Source organism: Acanthopagrus latus, chromosome 15 (assembly GCF_904848185.1).
Source record: "Acanthopagrus latus isolate v.2019 chromosome 15, fAcaLat1.1, whole genome shotgun sequence".
NCBI lineage: Eukaryota > Metazoa > Chordata > Actinopteri > Spariformes > Sparidae > Acanthopagrus > Acanthopagrus latus.
The window spans coordinates 24,569,895-24,584,005 of NC_051053.1; the positions used below are offsets into that span (position 1 = coordinate 24,569,895).

A 14,111-nucleotide genomic window follows, 5' to 3' on the forward strand; every position below is an offset into this window, starting at 1 on the left:
ACTTTTCATGCTGAACTTTTTCAAATAAATCCACCCAACTCACCTATCGTTGACCTCTCCATTATAGATCCATTATACACTCTGGGGAAAACAGGCGTGTTGTCATTGATATCCGTCACCTGGACGACAAAGTCTCCAGAATCCTCGATCAGCTTCTTGTTCCCATCGTACATCCTGGCGGTCAGATGGTACGCGTTCTTCTCCTCTCTGTCCAGAGCTCTGGTGACAAACAGGTCTCCCTTCTCATCCACCCTGAAGATGGAGTTTGCTCCTTCACCTTCGATTTCGAAACTCTTCACCTCGAGTGACTGGCTCGACTTCAACTGTGAGAGGAAAAAGGAAAATGAATACAGCTGACTGGAGCGAGGACTCAAGTCAACAACCAACCAGCGAATCTCCACAAATAAACCAGAGTATTCTAGCAGAACCGCTCAGATATTCATCAAAGATCTGGTTAGCAACAAGTTAATGCCCCAGATTCTTGGCATGAAACAACATCAAACTGAATGAAAGTGACAAAAATATACATGTGCCTTCCCTTCAGACAGCCATGGCAAGTAGATTACTGAGCATTTAAAGACTAAACTGTGTAAGCCGGGCCCAGGAATTAGACCAGAAACATAAGGAGGATTCTTGCGTTCGTGATGTTACTTTACCTGTCCTATCTTGTAGGGCATGGGCGCCGGTTTCTCTTCCTCAACGTAGAGAGAGTTCCAGATCCAATGTCTCTTCTGCCTGATCAGGACAGGATGAGACTCCTTCTTCACAATGTCAACAGGGCCTAGTTTCTCTGCTTCCAGCACAGGAAGGCCCGAATCCTCAGCAGCAGCAGGTAAAACGCACAAGGCTGCGGTGGCCATGAGCCCCATAGTCAACAGCTGGAGCAGAGCCATCATCTGGGAGAGAAAGGAAGGAAGAATGAGGGGAATGAGAGGGGAGGGAGAGGGGTAAAAAAGCATGAATAAGGGTGAGAGAGGGAAGAGGCGAGTCCGAGATGAATATGGAGGGAGTGGGAATGAGAGAGGGAGCAAAAGAAGGAGAGAGGAGATCACATTAAAACCACTTATCAGCCGTGGACAGACCCCTTCACTGTGCCAGGGTGTGACTCAGAGTGAAGGCCAAGGACTCGCCGTCCCCTTACAGGCCGCCGCTGAGCTCGAGGTCTAGCTATCATTTAGGACCAGGGCTCTTAAACCTTTTCAGCCTGGGACCCAAATGAAACATTTAGCCTCTCATCATGGGACCTGGGCTGAGGAATTTCACTACTGTGGCCGTGTGGGGATCCATTAAACATAGGCCTGTGACCCATTTTAGGTCCTGACCCACTGGTGCCGCATGAGAGAGAGAGAGACAGAAAGAGAACGAGACAGACAGACAGAGGCGCGAAGACAAAGACGGAGAGAGGAGCTGACATTAAAACCACTTAGGATGTCTGTCTTTATCAGCCATTAGAAAAAGGGCATTTACCATAAAGGGACTGGCTGACATTTTACATTTTTGATTGGTATTTCCTTTTTTCCTCCTTCAATACAGCACATGAATTGAAGGGAAAAAGAAATGGTTTGGGTACAGAACAGAGAGGGCTTTGTTGTTGATACCATTTCTTTAATTACAGGATTATTGGTTCAGCTTTGAATGCTATTTTTTAAGTCAAATGCAACGGTTCTGACAGAACTCAACAGTGGAGATTGCACAACGGCTTCGGTAAATCAATAAAGTCAGCAATAAAGGTTGAATCTCAATCTGGCGACAGACTGCAGTGACTCGGTAAAACAAATAAGCAAGTCCACATTCCTGGTGGATTTAGCTTTTTGAGATCACTGACTTGATAAACAGGGGTAATATTTGGGGGTTATTATAATATTATAAATGGATTTTGAGGTCTACCACAGAAATAAAGAGACACTTAAGAGTCTGAAACCACATCAGCAGATCTGTGAAGTTATAATTCTTCATGTAAATGAAAACCAGCTGTTGCAGAGGGAAACAAAAGTATTGGATGAATTGATTTTTTCTTTTATGTGCAAATTTGTACACGTCATACGTGTAAATATTTCTGCAATACGTAGTCTATGACGTTGAAAATACAGATTTATGAGCTGTCAGTTTTCAAGTCAGCAACCACTGTGTGAGGCAGTGTTTCAACATTTGTAAAGGTGACGCCACTGGATGTATTTAACAAGATTATAAGACATTTTAAAGCTGATTTTAAACCCAAAAACTGTTTTTTGTGCCGTAGATTGACCAGAACATAAGCACAGCCTTGTGATAACGCAAAACTGATAACTGGACATCAAGATACATAGAGTGTCAACATATCAGTGAATGGTAGAACCATTATACATTAATAACAACTATCCTGATAATTAGGTTAAAAAAACAAGATTGCATCAGAAATGTTATGGTAATCCAGCCAAAAGCTGTCAAGGAGACATTCAAATGCTCAAAACCCAAACAGTTTAACCTTCCAGCCATTTTTATGGGAAAGTCAGGTGATCAGAAAAGTCAACAGGATGTTCCTCTGGAGAACATGAACCTATATGTGAATATGTAAACACCGATAAGCTGAAATATGCTTCAAACCAGCCATGGATTCATACACAGTTGACTGCAACTTCTTTTCTACGTAAAGGATAGTTTCTCACTACATCAGTGGTGTTTGTTACATCATGAACATCACTGATGCGCTGCGCGATGTAACACGCAAACAACTCGCAATATCGATTTCCTCGATAAAGACAGATTAAATTGTCCTCGGGCGAGAGGTTTCACTCCTGCTGAAGGGAAAAATTTGGAGGAATTTCCAATAAAATTTAAACCAAACTGGCATCTCATCTGGTTCATGGCTCCTGACTGATTACGAGTTTGGAGACATTTCACTGCCTTGCATCACTTGCGCCTGCCTGCGAGCCATTTTAGCAGTATTTAACCAAAATAAAATGTATAAGACACACACACACACGCAAACACCAGCAGTCTGGTAAACTTGTTTCTGACTGTCTCACGCTCTCTCTCTGTCTGTCCTCTCTGTCTCCCCCATGATTCCTGTCTCCCCCCACTGGGCCCTATCTAATAACGCAGAAATGCCAGGGAAATAATCTTCAAAACATTTTAGTCTATGTGCTCTGTACTCCAGGAGATATCTCAGCAGAGCCGCGTGCCATCCCAGTGGAAAGATTAGTGCATTTTATTGTCTTCCAGCCATTAGCAGCAGGGAGGGAGAAAGAGAGATTACGATGAGGGGATTATACCGGCACAAAGTCTTCTCCCTCTAATGGCCTAATCTCGTATTCTGCTGACCTCCCCTGACCTCCTCACACGGCTCCCCACAAATCAGCTCAAACAAAAGACTCAACAGTGCTTTTTGGCCTCTACTTCACATGCTTTTGTTTGGGTTTTATATTTTTCCCCTCGTGTTTTTTTCTTTGTTGGGTTTCTTTTTCGGGACTATAATTAATTAAACAGAAGTGAATTGTCCTTTATTGCAATTTACTGTGGACTTGAACAGAAGTGTGAGTGGTTACAGATAGTGTGGTGCTGTTCTTTTCTGACTGTGGATCCCAAATCTCTGACAAACAGAAAGTGATGAGGTTGTTTCGCCATTTAATACCTTAATCTCACTCGTTACTGTCCCTCTTTAACTTCAACACTTTGATCATACTCAGCAACTTCAAAAGCACCTTTTGGCACCCGTTTATATGTCACATTTAGTTACAGTGTAAGATTTTGCTTATTCAAAGCCACACAGCTGGAATACACTTAATTAACTTGACAAATTGATGTCTTTCATCAGTTCACGCTGAGCCTCTCATATGTTGTTGCTTGTTCACAATCTAATTTATTTTCTGCAATCATTCTGGGCGCTTCAGAAACACAACCCAGAACCTGACGTACAGATAACAACGTCTCATTCAGCCACTGCCACAATAATCAATTTTGACATGTTGATTAGATATTCTGATAATAGTAATCTATTAAAACACTAATTTACTAGATTACTGGATATGCCTAGTCTACATAAAGATGCAAAGTCTGAATCCTTGAAGGTGAAATTTGAAAGAAATGACCAGAATTCAAAGGTAGCTCCAAAAATGCTTACTGCTGCTCACTATAATGCTCGACCAGAAAGTACAGAGGTGATTTATGGTGGTTTAAATCAGGGCTTTTATTCTGAGAAGACAAGAAATCATGGCAGTTCAGCAGCAGACAAAAATGGCTTTTAGAGCTGGAATTATTTCAAATCATACTTCATTTAAACAAACTTGAGGTGATTGTGGAGTTTTATTTTTGTGATTGTGAGTTTTATTTTGTTAATGTCGAGTTTGATAAAGGAGAGAAAGTTGAATTCAGACTGTGTATGGGCATATTTTTCTTTTCATTAAGGACAGTAGGTGCAAAAGAACGTACCTTTACTTAAACATTGTGAGTTAATCGTGTAAGTAGCACACTCACCATTTTTAAATCTTCCTGCTGAAACTACAGGGACACATACAGTTGCTTTGACATAACCTCAGTTCTGCTGCTGCTTCACACTCCTTTTGAATGTTTAAACTAAATTCTGGCCACATCCAACAAATCAAAATTGGCTGCCTTTAGAGAAAATAACGAGACCGTACACAAGATAAGATAAGATAAGTAGGATGTGAGGACAGAGAGGGGCAATGAAAATAAGATTCTCATTTTAACTTCCATTAAACTTGCATCGTGTTGGTAAAATATTAAATCTCACATCAATAAAACTGAATCTCATATTTAAGCACTTCAACAGAAGTGTGAGACATGGCTTCTGTTTGTGACCCAACATGGTTCCTGACAGTGTCCTGCAGCGTTAACGGCGCGTCACCCAACATCCTTCCTCTCGACATGTTCTGGACAATCAAATCTATCACAGCCTGTTCTGTGTGCACATGTGTGTTCTCACGTAGTGGCTCACAAAAACACAGCGGTCCTTAGATGACTTTCATGGAAAGCGGTCCTCGTGTGAGCTTGGAAAACATGAAAAATCTCATCTTTTTACAGGTTTTAAGGTCAACGTTTGGATAAATACGCAACTTTAAAGTTCTCAAAATGAGAATTGAGCTGTCAAACGTTTACTGGAACAAGTTGTTAAATGATTAAACATGACTAAGACTTATTTATACTTATTTAAGTTTGTATTACAAGAAAACAACGTCTAAGCATGTACATACAGTATTTAGTAAGATAAGTAGCTAAATGGGCTTCCTGTTATTTTTGATATCACCCCACTATTCATTCGCTTGTATAACATGTTGGCAGTTACTGGTTCTGCAAACCAACATGTCTAATGTACTGACATACCTACAAACCCTGTCATATCACATTCGTATCACATGTATATAACTTTCATGTCCAGGGATCATTGTGGTGAAGATTGTTGCCAAGACAGTGACTATAGTTGGGAATTGTTTCAAGATTTGTCAGTGAGCAACCACTGGGTATTTTTTGACGAGGGATCGCGGCATATCAACGCTCTGAAGCGTGACAGCGCTGGATACTCATAAGAAGACCTTGGGACACTTTCCAGCCACGTTTGTGGTGACAAAGCCAGGGATTTTTTATTTTTTTTAATGAGCCCCTGGGACATCTCCAGCCTTGTTCATGGCAACAGCGACAGGTATTGTAAGGATGTTCTCAGGATCTTTCCCTTACTTTAACAAAAAATTGAAAACTGAACCTTGAAAAAAAAAAAAAAACCTTGTCCACATGGATTCTGCCTATTCGTTCATACTCTTTTGTTCTCTCTTGTTCTAAGAGGTAACGACAAAAGAAAAAAACAATGACTGGGATGTTTGTCCTCTTGAGCAGGCAGGAAGCAAGTATTCAGTGTCAAATCACAATCATGGGAACTGACAGTTTGAGACTCTATCTACAAATAACATGTTAACAAAAATAACATATTGAACATTTTGCTTCCACAATATTAGTTTCATTGGATTAATAATTGATAATGTTTTGGTTAATTGGGGCTGCAGCCATCCTGGGATACAGTATTTATCAAGCAAAGAACACTGAAATGTTAAGAGAGAGGCTGAATCAGAATCCAGCCAGACGTTCCCTCACCATCACACACAGGACAACATCTTACTCACACATATACAGTAACATCCAACAACCGGTTACACACAGGCACACAATTACTGCTGCGATGACAAATCCGCTGGGGACATTTTCCGTAAAAGGGCATTTTTTAAAAGCGCATTTCCGACTTCAGCGGCCGGCGTCTTTCTCCTCCCCTTTTATCAGCATCAGGAAGTGTAAACACAATGCCTTCTGGGAAATGCCGACGGCTGTGTTAATGAAGGGTCATCATTAGCGGGCGTACACACCCTTCCTGGTATTCAGCTGCTGACTGCATGTCTTTCTCAGTTTCTGACTGTGTCACACTTTGTCCTTTTCTCTTTCATTCTGTTGGTTTTTGCCTCTTGCCATCTGTCTCACACTCTTTTTCTCTGCTTGTCTTAACTTTCCGACTCGTACTTTCAACCATTTTGTTCTTCCTCATAAGTTTCTACCATACCTCCCCAGCTGAATCGCTTAAGGTGAGAACTGCATCTTGTTTTTCACACAGTCTATTCCTGTCTCCTGCCTATCATCTCTGCGTTTTTCCTTTTCTCACCTTTTCTTCTTCACCTCTCTTCTTTTTCATCCCTGTCACTGTTGTTGCCTCACCTTAAAAGCACAGTTAGCACCCTATAAGATGGGAGGCGGATGATTCGTCTGGAGGGTACGCACGCCAATACACCGGACCTTTTAGTCCAACCCAGCCTCTTCAATCTGCGCACAACAGCAGGACTTTAAACTATGAAATTGCCTGCAGTGCATGCGTCAAAGTCAGTTGTTCCCAATTAGTTCTGTGGAGAGCAGAGCGAGAGTATAAAGAGCGAGAAAGTCCAAGTACTGTTGAGGCTATGGGTCAAATAAGCAAAGCACTTTCATGTTCTTGATCTTCTGTGTGAAACCAAGACTCAAAGTTGACTTTTGCAATGTTTTCCTGAGCCTAGCCATGAAGTTTTGTTGCCTGAGGGCTCCGCCACACAAAACTGACATCAAAGAACTAGTTGCAACAAAGACCGCCTCACATCGCCTGTGTCTCGACCAAAAAGCTGCTCCTGAACGCACCGCAAAGATCACAACTGACAGCCAACTCGCTGTACGTTCTGCACCTGTGGGGTGGAGATGAAATACCTCTCCACAGCACCGGAGAGTGGTGTCCTCTCTTCATCCTTCAAAAAGGGGAAACCAGAAGGCTCTGGCCTGCAGATATGCAAACCATTGCTGTGATAAAGCAATATTTTTTGATAGCACTCTTGCCAAATCAACAAACTGTCTGATAAAGAAGTTGCAAATAGCAGTGGGGAAGAGACAAATGCCAAGAATAAGCAGAAACCGCACCAAATGGGTGAAATCATGGACAAAGCAGTGACCCGGTCAATGGACTTTCCATTTCTTATCCAGTTTCTCTTCTCCTGCCCTCCCCACAGATATCAGTTACCCACTGACTAATAGAATAACTATGAGAAGTGAGAATAAAATGACCTCATATAAACCTTTAAAGAAACGGGAAATATACAAAAAAGCAACCCAAAGTCTAAATCTACAGCTAATATCGAAAATAGTAACACTGTGAGAGTGTGAGACTCTTCAGAAAGCACAAGAGTGGCAGTGAAATGATGAAGGACAACACTCAGAGGAAAGTCTTGCATCATGTTGACTGAAATTTGGAAGCATATTTCTTCTTCTTGGCAGCCGCTTCATCCATCTTCTGCAGCAAATTGAAGGGAGTGGAGGGAGTGTGCGAGCGCAGGGACGGGTAACAAACGTCAGGCAGGATTGTTTGCGTATGCTCACTTCTATGTCCGGATCGAGTTGCCAGGTAGCCTCCCATCCCTCACAGAAACTCAGATACAAATCACACATAAGGAGACGCCCATGGGAATTGGAAGTGTTGGCAGGTATGCGTGGGACGCTAAGGTGACTATGGATTTGCTCTCCACAGACGTTAAAGGGAAAGATTGGCCTATCATCATAAATCAGTCTAGGCTACATAGACTGATGCATGGAAAGTGACAGGAGTATTGAGCACGATCAAGAAGATGTAAATTAAGTGTAGATTTGTGTTTATAGTTGTTCTTACCTGTCATTTTTGATTTATGTCGGTAGTTGTTAGTCACATTTTTAATTTTCCTCTCGACTGTGAGCGCTATGCATGCAAATCTCACTTCAGGATTATACAAAGTTATTTATGGCATCATTTATCAAAGGCATCTTTCAGAGGTATGAAGAATAAATAACATCCAGGAATATCTGTAATTACATCTTTACATTGTCCGCAGGCTAGGGAGTGTGTGTGTGTGTGTGTGTGTGTGTGTGTGTGTGTGTGTGTGTGTGTGTGTGTGTGTGTGTGTGTGACGGAGGAGCAGAGATACAGTTGTCATTCTCCGGGATGTTTTGTGACTGGCAGACAGGTCTGACCTAGTTTTACTGAACCAAAGGCTAAAGCACAGAAACGAGTCAACAAGACTTCATAATCCTGGCGGATGTTGCTGAAGGGTGGTTGAAGTTCATGCACAAGTGTGGCTGTGTCGCTTTTTTGTGTTTTGAAAAATAAAATTCAGCTCGGTCCTCCGTGATGAAACCCGAGGAGACAACAGGAATGTACGTCTTCATTTGGATCTCATTCATCACATCTTTGATTCTGATTAATGGCACTTCAGCCTCCACCGCGTTTGACATAAACCTAAAAAACAAAGTAGCATGCCGTATTTTCTCTCTGCCGCTCAAATACAACTTTGCAACATGCCCAGGAAGTGTAATGTTCCTCTGATTTTTAAGCTATTTTATAATTATTCAAATGTGACATTCAAATTGGCACAGTGACTCAGCTGTTCACGTCATCCCCTAAAACCAAATCCTCACCAGTGGCTACACCCAAAGGCAAAAAAATAAAACTCTGAGCTTACGGGGAGACTCTGGCCTGGTTTCAGCTTGAAGACAACAGGTTTGATCAGGGAACAAAAATCTTCATATGCCAGAACCAGAAACATTGTCACAAGCATACTTTGATTGATGCGTCTATAAATGTTGGATGTCTGCTTACAGAAATAGAAACTCTAAAAATGACATATTTCTTTGGTCAACAATAAATATACTCTTATGCAAGTGATGTTGATGAAATAACGTCAGCCTCGATTCACAAATGACAAACCCTCTGCCCTTTAACTTGATACCACTTGTTTTGTTGAAGTCGGCTGAAAATTTAAGCTAATATATGTCATAAACCAATGATTTTAAATTGATGTCCCACTGTATGTAAGCTTGACCCTACTTCTCTTCTACTTCTAAACAGTTTCCAAATGTCCAAATTTGGTCTATTCTGGCTTGAAAAAACAAGATGACGGCAGTGGCAATGCCAAACCTGAAACTTCAAAATGGCAGTGGGTGTTGTCACTGGTTTATATGTCTAAGCGTCTGTCCATTATTGTATTTGCTCTGAATATTCATAGTCCCCAGAGGATGACTCCTAAAGATCTTCATTATGACCTTCTCCTCTGAACTTACAGTACCTATGTAATAGTATCTATGCTGATGATCATGTTCTCTACTTAGCTACCTTGAGGATGAACTTTTTCTCTTTTTCTGACAATCTTTAAATGCCCAGAGGATGATCCCTGATGACTTTGGTGATCACAGGACGGTTTCTGTAGCAGCACCCTCACAAGAAACTGTTTTACTTGCACACGAGATAGCCTGCTGCATAATGGAGCAGGCTGACTGCGATGGCATTTGCTGAAGCTCCCCAGAGAAAGGACTTGTTCAAATGTGGTGACTGTATGGTGCGCTCAAGAGGTCAACGTTGATACTTGTAAGGCTCCAAAAAAATCAGAGAAATCGTTCCTGTGTTGTTCATCTTGACCAACACTTTGTTATAAACACATCCGGAGCGTCAAACTTCAAGTCATGTTACATAAAAACTTGCATCAAAATGATGTCTTTCACACAGTTTAGCTTTCTTTACTCTGCTTTTACTACCCTAAACCCATAAGTTTGTTTCCTTCAGATCTGTGGCGTTGTTGGACTGCTGAGTGCTGTAGTGTGTGTGTGTGTGTGTGTGTGTGTGTGTGTTTGTGTATGTGTGTCTGTTGTTGAGATTAAAACAGGTTTAATCACAGAGCAGCTTCTAACAATCTGTCTGCCAGCAAGTCACACCAGGAACCGCTTCTACTCACATGCACACAGACACACACACACACACACACACACACACACACACACACACACACACACACACTTGTGTCCTCACGCACACCACTCTCATGTCACAGAGTGTATTCATGCTCTGATTGGTGTTCGTACATTTTCCAGCTAATTCTATTTTCTCTCGCAATCAGACAAATCAGATTTTATTAAAGTGAGCCGTCATGAAGGATGTCGGCCAGATTTCAAACCGACAGTAATGACCAACAGTCATCTGAAAGTAATTTAAAGCCCAGCCTGTTGGATTTGGCTCAGCTGTCTGCCTCTGCTGTCTGCTGAGGGCGAAATGTCCAACTACAGACCCCCAAATAGTGAAAATGTGGAGGGAGAACATGAGGGATTTAAGATGTACTTGTTATGTTAGAACATACTGAATGATTGGAAAGTACACGTGTGCTCATTTATTCTCTTTTGTTGAAGCCTCCATCTTCAGCCAACACATCAGATCTGTAGGTGGTGTCGATTGGCTTTTACTGATGGACAAAAACTGAAAAATCTGTCCAACAAGGTCAGTTTGCTCCATATTTAACCAAGATGGAGCTTTGGACCAGATTTTTTATACATTTCTGTAGATTTCATTCCACTTTCTTTCCCTCTTAACTTCAAATTAAATGCGAATTCTGTGTTTTTCACTCATGAACATATTTAGATGGTTGTATGTCACTATAAATCCATTCCTTGAGGACGAGATGTTGTCGTTTTTGTGTGTTTTTGTTTGCTTTTTGTTTATTTCTCGATACCAGAATGACAATTTTGTCTTTGTGGTTTCTTCTACTTGTTGATTTAATGTGTAGAGTAATTTGACTTGTTCTCTAATCTTCAAGTATTAAGTGCAGAGTAATTTAATTAGTTTCCTATCTTAATATTTCATTGTGTTTTCCAGTTTTGCTGATAGTCAGGTGTTAATTTGAGTTTTTGTTGTAAGGACCCCGGGAAGATTAGCGACCACCTCGGGGAAACTAACAGAGATCCTAACGAAGAAAAGAAGAGAGAAAGAAAAATACTACCTATTTTACAGAAAACTTAAGTTAAACATGTTCAAATACAAGTGTGTTGCATTCTGTAAAATGGAGAATACAGGTCAGTGACTGAAAATAAAACCCTAACTGGGTCTTTCAGTTGTAATCAGAGACTTCAGCTGTGCTAACATGGCCACAGCTGGACAGCTTGTCAAGCACTCTGACATATATCTGAATGAATGAATGGCTCTAATCACGAATCTTGTGTTTATGTGTGAGTGTGTGTGTGTGTGTGTGTGTGTGTGTGTGTGTGTGTGTGGGAGGGTGAAGTCTCCCAGATGGCACCCAAAGGATTTTCCCTGATAGCTCCCTCTCCAGGAATTAGACCACTGGGTTTAGTTGCATCAACGGCTTTCAACGTAACAACCAAATCAAATCACCTCTGTCCTTCCATGGATCCTGATCCACAGAGAAAATCCATCGCTGCAGAGGAACTATTCTCCTTTACAGAAACCACACAAACACTTGTGACATTGTGAGATGGAAACAAGGACGACCGGAGCATCAGAAACACCTCCGAAACAGCATCTCAACGATAAAACATCTTCACAGAAAGATGTGGTTTCATCCTAACATGGTCCTCTGCTCCATGTGTGAAGGAATGACATATTAAACTAATTGTGTATGAGCACCTGGCAATATGACACCATTCAACTGACAAGATGGAAATATTAAATGGTGTCATCAGTGTTTTTACAGCCACACCAACTTAACATCAACTTTACGGTCGCAGGAATAAATGTTTTTTCTTCAATATGACCCAGCTGGAGAACTCCTGGTGGATTCAGTCTGCTGTTAAAATGTTTCCCTCCTGTGTCCACAGATCATCCTGCATCATCTTAATGGTCACAGCAGTCTGTTTTCAAGAATGACAGTCGAGCCTCTGGGGGTTGGGAGGTGGGGGGGGAAGCAGCGCTCAATTACAGCATTCAGATCTACACCGAGCTGTCCGAGATCATTGGCATAACGTATGTGCACGGTGACGGGGGCCGACAGCCCGTCCTGTAAAGGGGGATTATAACCATGATTTCCGAGTTATTTCAGTGCCGTCTCCGTGACAGTTTGACCGGTATTCATGAGCTCTTCACCCCGGAGTGACTGGGGAAGTAGCCTGGAGCGCTTTCAAAGGGATCTGGGTTACATTTTTCTGGCTATGCTGCCGTACACTGCTTCTTTGAATCAGAAAAAAGGGGAAATGTGAATTCACAGCCCCATTTTAGCTGAATGAGAGAGAGAGAAAAAAAAAAAGCCCTGGATGTGTCCGTGCATTCGTCACATCTACTCTCATACTTGTTGTCTAGCACACACACACACACACACACACACACACACACACACTGAACACACACACATACAGACACACACCTGTGCAATCAGTGATTCCCTGCAGAGAAATGATAAAGAAAAGAAAACTCACCACACAGATAGAAAGTCCAAGCCAAGTAGAAATATTCAGATCTTTGTTTTGGTCCAAAACGAAGCCTAAATCCTTGGTGCTCTCCTGCTCACTCACTGTGGGGTTATGCGTTATTAATGTGGCAGGCTGTGGTAGAAATTTGTGGCTGGTAGGTGGTCGTGTGCTCAACGGGGAGTAAAACCACCTCCTGATTCAACTGTCTCCTCAGCGCTCCGGCTTCTTTTTGTCTGCTGCTTTTCTTTTCCTGACGTTGGAGGAGAGCAGCAGGTGTACGGGCAGAGATTTCTCTCGTGGCTCACCAGGTTTCTCTACAATTCCTTTTCTCAACTGTGGAGCAGATAATAAGATAAGTCTGTATCCCAGAATTGGATTTCAAAGAAAAAAAAAAAAAACCTACAGAGGAACAAAAAAATAACCAGAGTTCACTCAGCAGGCAATCACTGAGATTTCACTCTGTTCGAGTCGGACGATTTTCTTTTTCCCCAAAAGGTAATAACGCCAGTTCTTCCACCTCTGAATTATTTATTGTAAAAAAGTCTTTATCACCCTGTTTTCCCTCCTCAGGTTGGGAAGGTTTTTCCTCAGGAGTCCAACAGGTTTCAAGTCTCTCTTGCTCTTTTTTCCCCTCCGCCGCCTCTGATGTGGTTTTTCCTCATCCAGCGGCCAGAAAGTGTTGAACCGCAGCTATCCGACCACAGTCCTCCCTCACACAGGTCACTGCCCACTTCCTCTTCCTGTTATTGTGGTCAGTCTTCTTCGCTGGTGCGCCCCGCTACCGCTCCTTTTCCTGTCCTGGAGGCGGTGGGGAGGGAGGGGGGGAAGAGAGGTATGGAGAGAGGTATGGGACTGATGGCAAGACAGAAAGAAAAGAGGCAGAGGAGCAGAGATGGAGCACATATGTCAAAACAGCTCAAAGACGCTCGGAGAGGCAGTGGAAGCAGCCGGCTCATGTTCATGAAGCAGATGGAGTGAGTGAGTGAGAGAGAGGGAGAGAAGAAGGGAGGGAGGGTGATGGGGAGTAAGGTGAGAGAGGCGTTACTCCTCAGTCCTTCTCAGAGAGAGAGGAGAGAGAGAGAGAGAGAGAGAGAACGGAGAGTAGGGGGGAAGGAGATTTATTATTCATGTGTGTGAGATAAGGATTAAGTTAAACAGGTTATTGGGGATAATCCCGGGAGATTTCCCCACATGAGGCTAGTAAATATTTCAGACTTCGGCGGGCGAGTGTGTGTGTGTGTGTGTGTGTGTGTGTGTGTGTGAGAGTGTATCTGACAGAGAGATCTTGTCTAAGCCGGTAAATGAGATGAGTCGGACGCCCGGCCACACACACACACACACACACACACACACACACACACACGAACACACTCCATCCATCTCACCCCCCCTCCCCTCCTCTTCTC

At 42.4% G+C, this 14,111-nt stretch overlaps 1 protein-coding gene across 1 annotated transcript in view; it reads right to left on the reverse strand.

The window, feature by feature from the left end:
* The window catches only part of cdh5 (cadherin 5), a 38,461-nt gene extending 24,831 nt beyond the window's left edge, over positions 1-13,630 (reverse strand). Inside the window, exons 1-3 of the mRNA XM_037124522.1 lie at positions 12,712-13,630; positions 657-896; positions 44-323 (exon numbers count right to left, since the gene is read on the reverse strand). Of these exons, the coding sequence (XP_036980417.1) occupies positions 44-323; positions 657-896 (520 nt within the window). The 5' untranslated portion in view covers positions 12,712-13,630. The remainder of the gene's footprint in view (positions 1-43; positions 324-656; positions 897-12,711) is intronic.
* Positions 13,631-14,111: the final 481 nt, after the last annotated feature.